We start from the raw sequence: 7839 nt of genomic DNA, 5'->3' as shown, positions 1-7839 counted from the left end.
CTATATATAGGAGGGAGGGGGAGGGGCTAGCCTTGAGGCACAAGTCCCTCAAGGTACGCCGGCCGCCAGGAGGAGGAGGACTCCTCCTCCAATTCGGTTTGGGAAGGAGGAGTCTTCCTCTTCCTTCCCACCTCCCTCTTTCCTTTTCCTTTTTTCTTTTCTTTTGGTATTTTCTTTATGTGACGGCATAGCCCCCTTGGGCTGACTCCACCAGCCCAATAAGGACTTCTGGCGCCACCCTAGGGCCTTGGGCTCACTCCCGGGTGGGTGGGCCCCTCCCGGTGAACACTCGTAACCCATTCGTCACTCCCGGTACATTGCCGGAATTGCCCAAAACTTTCCGGTGACCAAATGAAACCATCCTATATATCAATCTTTGTTTCCAGACCATTCCGGAAACCCTCGTGACATCCATGATCTCATATGAGACTCCAAACAACATTCGGTAACCACACATATAACTCAACTATACTAAAACATCATCGAACCTTAAGTGTGCAGACCCTGCGGGTTCGAGAACTATGTAGACATGACCCGAGGCACTTCTCGGTCAATATCCAATGGCGGGACCTGGATACCCATATTGGATCCTACATATTCTCCGAATATCTTATCGGTTGAACCTCAGTGTCAAGGATTCATACAATCTCGTATGTCATTCCCTTTGTCCTTCGGTATGTTACTTGCCCGAGATTCGACCGTCGGTATCCGCATACCTATTTCAATCTCGTTACCGGCAAGTCTCTTTACTCGTTCCGTAATACAAGATCCCGTGACTTAAACTTTAGTCACATTGCTTGCAAGGCTTATGTGTGATGTTTTATTACCGAGTGGGCCCCGAGATACCACTTCATCACACGGAGTGACAAATCGCAGTTTTGATCCATACTAACTCAACAAACACCTTCAGAGATACCTGTAGAGCACCTTTATAGTCACCCAGTTACGTTGCGACATTTGATGCACACAAGGTATTCCTCCGGTGCCAGTGGGTTATATGATCTCATGGTCATAGGAATAAATACTTGACACGCAGAAAACAATAGCAACAAAAGGACACGATCAATATGCTACGTTCATAGTTTGGGTCTAGTCCATCACATGATTCTCCTAATGATGTGATCCAGTTATCAAGTGACAACACTTGCACATAGTCAGAAAACTTTGACTATCCTCGATCAACTGGCTAGCCAACTAGAGGCTTGCTAGGGACATTGTTTTGTCTATGTATCCACACATGTATCTATGTTTTCATTCAATACAATTATAGCATGGATATTAAATGATTATCTTGTAACAGGAAATATAATAATAACTATTTATCATTGCCTCTAGGGCATATTTCCAACAGCATGAACCTAGCTCATGATGCCACTGTTGGGGAACGTTGCATGGGAAACAAAAAATTTCCTATGCACACGAAGACCTATCATGGTGATGCCATCTATGAGAGGGAGATCGGGTCCACATACCCTTGTAGATCGCTAAGTGGGAAGCGTTAAGAAACACTTTATGTAGTGGAACGTCTTCGCGATCCAAATCACCGCCGTGCCACGATGTGTCCTGATCTAGCGCCGAACGGACGGCACCTCCGCGTTCATCACACGTACAGCTCGACGATGATCTTTGCCTTCTTGATCTAGAAAGAGGGGGCGAAGAGGTAGATGAGTTCTCCGGCAGCGCGACAACGTGACGGCGATGGTGGTGGAGGTTGTCCAACATGGCATCGCCCAAGTACCGCTCAAACTAGACTAGAGGAGAAACGAATCTAGAGAGAGGGAAACACGTGGCTGATTATTGTTGTCTCAAAACCCTCAAAAGCTCTAGTATATATAGGAGGAGAGGAGGGAGGCCACCGGCCCTAGGGCTGCCCCTTTGGATCGGCATACGTGGGAGGAGAGGAGGAGTCCTCCTCCAATCCTACTCCTGGTAGGATTCCCCTTCCACTTGGAAACCTTTTCCACCTTTTGTATTTTCCCCTTATTTGCCACTCCAGCCACATGGGCCCTTAGAGGTGGCTTCGGCCAGCCCACCAGGGGCTAGTATTCCTCCTCTCTTGTCCCATGAAACCCTAGGGTCGTCACACCCCTCCCGACGGTCCCCGGCACCCTCCCAGCACTCCCGGTACACTACCGATGAACCCGAAACCTTTCGGGTGACCAAAACAGGACTTCCTATATATCAATCTTTACCTCCAGAACATTCTGGATCTCCCCGTGACGTCCAGGATCTCATCTGGGACTCCGAACAACCTTCGGTCACCAACACCTATAAATCAACTATACCGAAACGTCACCGAACCTTAAGTGTGCAGACCCTGCAGGTTCGAGAACTATGCAGACATGACCGAGACACTCTTCGTTCAATATCCAATAGCGGGACCTGGACGTCCATATTGGATCCTACATATTCTACGAAGATATTTATTGGTTGAACCTCTATGTCAAGGACTCAGTTAATCATGTATTTAGTTCCCTTTGTCCTTCGGTATCTTACTTCCCGACATTCGATCGTTGGTATCTCTATATCTAGTTCAATCTCGTTACCGGCAAGTCTCTTTGCCCGTTCCATAATACAATATCCCGTGACTAACAACTTAGTCACATTGCTTGCAAGGCTTATTGTGATGTTGTATTACCGAGTGGGCCCCGAGATACTTCTCCGTCACACGGAGTGACAAATCCCAGTCTTGATCCATGCTAACCCAACAGACACCTTCGGAGATACCTGTAGAGCACCTTAATAGTCACCTAGTAATGTTGCGACGTTTGATACACACAAGGTATTCCTCCTGTGTCCGGGAGTTGCATGATCTCATGGTCATAGGAACACATACATTGACATGCAGACAATCGTAGCAACAAACTGACACGGTCATATGCTACGTTTATAGTTTGGGTCTTGTCCATCACATCATTCTCCTAATGATGTGATCCCGTTATCAAGTGATAACACTTGTCTATGGCCAGGAAACCTTGACCATCTTTGATCAATGAGCTAGTTAACTAGAGGCTCACTAGGGGCAGTGTATTGTCTATGTATCCACACATGTATTTGAGTTTCCAATCAATACTATTCTAGCATGGATAATAAACGATTATTATGAACAAGGAAATATAATAATAACCAATTTATTATTGCCTCTAGGGCATATTTCCAACAATCGGTACATATGGTACGACACACGTAGTGAGTAGTTCCTTATACACAAGGATTACTCCTACAATGATGATTATCCATGATTGTGTGTGTGCAATGACAACACATGTAATCATCTAAATGAAGGATTTTAAAATGAAGAATTTGGGTAAACCAAAATACTGCTCGTTACTACAACTTGAGCACCTTCATTCATACATTATGGTATACTATGTTGTCTATATCCAAAATATAATGGAGAAATTCATTATGAACAAATCTTATCCAACCATAACTCTCATGGTAGTTCATTCTCTAGACGTAGAGAAAGATCTATTTAGATCAAGAGAGGATGGAAATGATATATTTGGACTCAACATTCCATAATGCCATTGGATCCACCAAACACAATTGGTTGGGACTCAAGAATGTCTATTAATATCTCCAAAGGCATCAAACATCTTGTCTTGGTTTTTCAAGTTTCAGATAAATCTGAACACCAATACAATTGGATACATTGATCGGATCCCCGCTATGTCAGATCATAGACAATCTTAGTGCTCCTACTAGGTGTGCTAGCCCTCTCATGAAGAGTCTTTGAAACAGACCTCATGGCTACATCCACCAACCATTATATCAACGATAATGTCTTTTGTGTTGCCCGGATGCAAACAGGTTATGCAATAAACAACATCGCTATATGCACATCTTGCAAATCAAATCATGTGACTGATTTTCTCATGAAGACTCTACCAACTTTTACATTCCAGAAATATGTTCATGGAATTGTATGTCACGGCTTCGAAATTTGCAAGAATAAGGGGGAGTATCTTCCTGAATTATTCATGTTCAATGCATCATATTATACCGTTTTTCCTTCATGAGTTTACTATGAAGGTTCTCATAAAGGTTTTTAATGAGGTAATATCAACACAAGATCATATGTCCTACTTTATGTTTTCCCCACTAGGTTTTTTAGGAAAGTATATATGACATATTTATTGTCCCCTAAACTCTATGGTTCTCACATATTGAGTTAAGGTAGACAACAACTATTATATGTTGTAGCATTTTCTCCTTATTTTTCCCACTCGGTTTGAAGGAGTTTTGGCAACATATCAAATATTATACTCCTCACATTTTCCCCACAGTGTTTTAAAGGAGCGTTTAAGATGATATTGCCTACAAGAATAGCATAGATTAGGGGAGTGTTGAGATTTAATTAATCCATGTGTTAATTAAATAGAATCTCCACTATTCCTAACCGCCATGCACGAGGGACGCAACTATTTGCTCGCGTCTCTCCGAATCGTCGCGTCTGTTGGATGCATCCCCTAAGGCTATGTATACTTGTAATTAATCATCAATAAAGACAACAGTTCATTTTACATCTCTTTGTCTTGGCTCTCGTTTTACTCGAAACATAAACAAAGGTGAAATGAGTGTAAAAATATCACTCATCAATACGCATGACTCAGACCACATGCATTGAGTCATTGTACATGTTCCTCAAAGCTATGGTTAAGAGTGCTTGGCGTGGAGTACTTTAGAAAACTAAACGATGAGGATACAACCCGATTGTTATCGATCAATGCTTCGAGTGGCTATGCGGGGATGCGTGGAAGCATAGATTTTATGCACTCAAGGTGGAAGAACTGTCCATTTGCTTGGCAGGGGCAGTATAAGGAACATGTTGATTGTTGCCCGGTCATATTTGAAGTGGGGGAATCCAAAGATCTTTGGATTTGCCAAAAAAATGACAGGTTGTCACAATTACATGAATAAGTTTCAGCGCTCTCCGACGTTGTCATGGCTTTCATAAGGTAACCCCGTAGAGATCAACTATGAGACTAATGGCCACCAATAGAAAAAAGGGATACTACCTAGTGGATGTTATCCATCCTCAGTGATCCATGTTTGTGAAGACAATCTCCGAGCCCCAAGGAGAGAAGATGGCTAGGTTTGACAAAGAACAAGAGATTGCTTAGAAGGATGTGAAGCATGCATTTAGTGTGCTCCAATCTCGTTGAGGTATTGTTCAACACCCTATTAGAATATGGAGAACTAGCACTATGTGGGAGGTGACGACATGTTGTGCGCTCATGCACAACATGATAGTAAAGGATGAGCGTCATGACAACTTCCATGGCCAAGGGTGGAATTGTGAGGGTGAGTTGGTTGAGCCCTGAGGCGCAGGGGCATCGTGTGCACAATTCATGAAATTTCATAATAAAATGCGTGATTGGACACCTCACATTCAACTTCAAGAAGATTTGGTTGAAAATATATGGACTCACATAGAATACCAATAGTTGTATCTTCCTATTTTCTTTCAGTTTATTCACTGCAGTTTTAAATTTATGTGGCTGTAAAACTATGTGATGATCTATTTATTTAATTGTAAGTTATTCAATTTATTTGTTTAATAATGTGAAATATTTCGTTCATTTGTTTATCTGACGTAAATGCGTAGAATGTCTAAAATGAGAAAAACTAGATAAAAATCAGTTGGAACGGACCAAATGAATCTCGTCATTGTCATTGGGAGTGCAGGCCATAAAAGAACAACAAGGGACGAAAGCCGTCCTTCTGGCCAACCAAACATACAAAAGCGAACAAGTTCCGTGTCCATTTAGGTAGATCTGTTGGAGTTGGGCTTATGGTTGTTTCAACTTTGGTCTGTCCACAGGACACTTCCGATTCCATATAAAGAAGTGCACGTGGGAAATTCTTAATTGAAATAGTTAAACTTTTGAGGCACAATACAATGTGCAATCTTTTGCTTTGATCGTGCTGCAGAATTTTCACTGTCAGTCCATGCGTCAAACCCCCCGCTCTTCACATGGACGGGGGCAACGCGGGACAGTGTCCTAACGAGAACTGAAAAATAAGCAACGAAACAACGAAAGTTGTAGAGGGCAACTATTGTCCAAGCATAGCACCGCAGAGCGTTGTCATAGTCACAGCTCCTGCTACTTGCTGCGCTTCAGAGCGTCGCTTCGAGTCCTATTTGAAGTTGGCGCGAGCCTGGTACGTGAGCCCGATGCTCCAGCTCGCCGGCGCTGCGTCGGCGGCGAGGATGGTCAGCCCGGTGGTGTAGGAGGTGAGCTTGAAGCTGAGCGCCTGGCCGCCGAGCTGCCCGAACGCCTGGTACGAGGCGCCCCAGTTGTGGCTCATGCGCAGCCACCCCATTCCGCCATTGCCCTTCACCCACATCTCCCCGACGTCCCCGGCGCCGCCGACGTTCGTGACGTACACCAGCAGCCAGTGCGGGTTCCCCTGGAACGCGAACCGGATGCCGCCCTTGCGCATGCACGGCACCCTGCGGTACATGACGGGAACGATGCCCGCGTGCCAGTCGGCCATCTTCTTGAAGGCCGGGATGGCGAGGTCGAAGTGGGTGCGCGGTGGGTTGCACCAGCCGCCGTTGTTGGTGTCCTGCGCCCAGTTGGGCGGGCACAGGTTGGTCGCGGTCACCGTGATCACCGGCGAGCCCCTGTAGCAAGCCGCGGCTTTCACGCACCGGATCTGGTAGCACGTCCCGCACCCGTAGCCCTCCTGGAACAGCGTCGAGCTCAGCGCCGCCGTGTCCGCGCCGTACCCCGCCGTGATGTCGTACCCGCACGCCCCGCCTGCGAGAACACGAGCACTACACATCAGCATAACAAGAAACGAGCATGCATGGCCATTGACCAATGTAGGAGTACGTGCGCAGTGCAGGCTACGTACCCATCGTCTCGGATGTGGCCTCGTCGCCGTAGAACGTGGCGTGGGCGGGAGTCCACTGCATGGCCCTGAACCTGGCGTCCGCGGTGGTGACCACGCCGGCAAAGCAGACGAGAAGGACCAAGACGGCCGCGGATTTGGACGTAGCAGAAGCCATTGCCTTCGCTTCGCGTTGCCTTTGTGGCGTTCTCTTCTTGGCTGAGGTCTGCAGAAGATGGCATGGGTCGAGTGGATTTATAGGCACTACGTTGGAATGGATCAATCAGTGTGGTGGTTAGATCAGCCGGTGATGATTGAGGAGGAACATATATCGTTCAATCTTCGGGCCAAGTCGTGCCTGCACGCAGTCGCCAAATCGTGGAGTATGTAAGGCGTGCCATACGTGCGGGCAAGGAACCGAGCTGTACTCTGTTATTCTGCCGTTTTGCTGGTTGGCCGGATTTCGCATGTTTTCTCGTTCGAAAAGGAATTTCGCATGTTGGAACTGTGCCTTTTTTTTATTTCTGATCAGGATATGTTATTTTTCTGGGAGAGATCGGATAGGTTAACATTCTTATTCTAGGTTGGACAGAGTTACATATACAATGAACACGCAGGACGTCTCCCCTGCAGTTCCCTTTCCCTAGAAGCGGTTTATTTTGGCCGTGAGATCAACGAATAAATAGGCACGGCCAAGCTTATTTGCTTTAGCTGTAAAGAAAAAAGGAAATCAACTTCAACATAAATTGACACTTTAGGATCATCTAGCCTTTCTATAACCACCCCCCCCCCCCCTCCCTCCGTTCCTTAATATAAGTTTTTTTAATGATTTTATTGGGAGACTACATACGAAGCAACATGAGTCAATCTATATTTTAAAATATATCTATATACATCCGTATGTAGTTCCTTAGTGAAAACTCTAAAATAACTTATATTTAGGAACGAAGGAAGCATAAGGTATTACAAACAAACTCAAAACTTCACTACAAACAC

At 45.4% G+C, this 7839-nt stretch overlaps 1 protein-coding gene across 1 annotated transcript; it reads right to left on the bottom strand.

The window, feature by feature from the left end:
• Positions 1-5906: 5906 nt before the first annotated feature.
• On the bottom strand, positions 5907-7065 carry LOC123411066 (putative expansin-A30). Its single transcript, XM_045103990.1, has 2 exons — positions 6868-7065; positions 5907-6770 (listed from the first exon to the last, which is right to left on the bottom strand). The coding sequence occupies exons 1-2, from the start codon at positions 7019-7021 to the stop codon at positions 6145-6147; spliced, it is 780 nt and encodes a 259-aa protein (XP_044959925.1). The 5' UTR covers positions 7022-7065; the 3' UTR covers positions 5907-6144.
• Between the last annotated feature and the right edge of the window lie 774 nt (positions 7066-7839).

This window comes from Hordeum vulgare, chromosome 1H (genome assembly GCF_904849725.1).
Source record: "Hordeum vulgare subsp. vulgare chromosome 1H, MorexV3_pseudomolecules_assembly, whole genome shotgun sequence".
NCBI lineage: Eukaryota > Viridiplantae > Streptophyta > Magnoliopsida > Poales > Poaceae > Hordeum > Hordeum vulgare.
The sequence above is the reverse complement of the archived record's forward strand: the minus strand, read 5'-3'. Positions and strand labels throughout refer to the sequence as shown.

Coding starts and splice junctions, on each gene's coding strand:
- LOC123411066 (XM_045103990.1), bottom strand. CDS start 7,021: ATGGCTTCTGCTACGTCCAAATCCGCGGCCGTCTTGGTCCTTCTCGTC. Junction 6,771..6,867: donor GGCCACATCCGAGACGATGG/GTACGTAGCCTG, acceptor GTGTTCTCGCAG/GCGGGGCGTGCGGGTACGAC.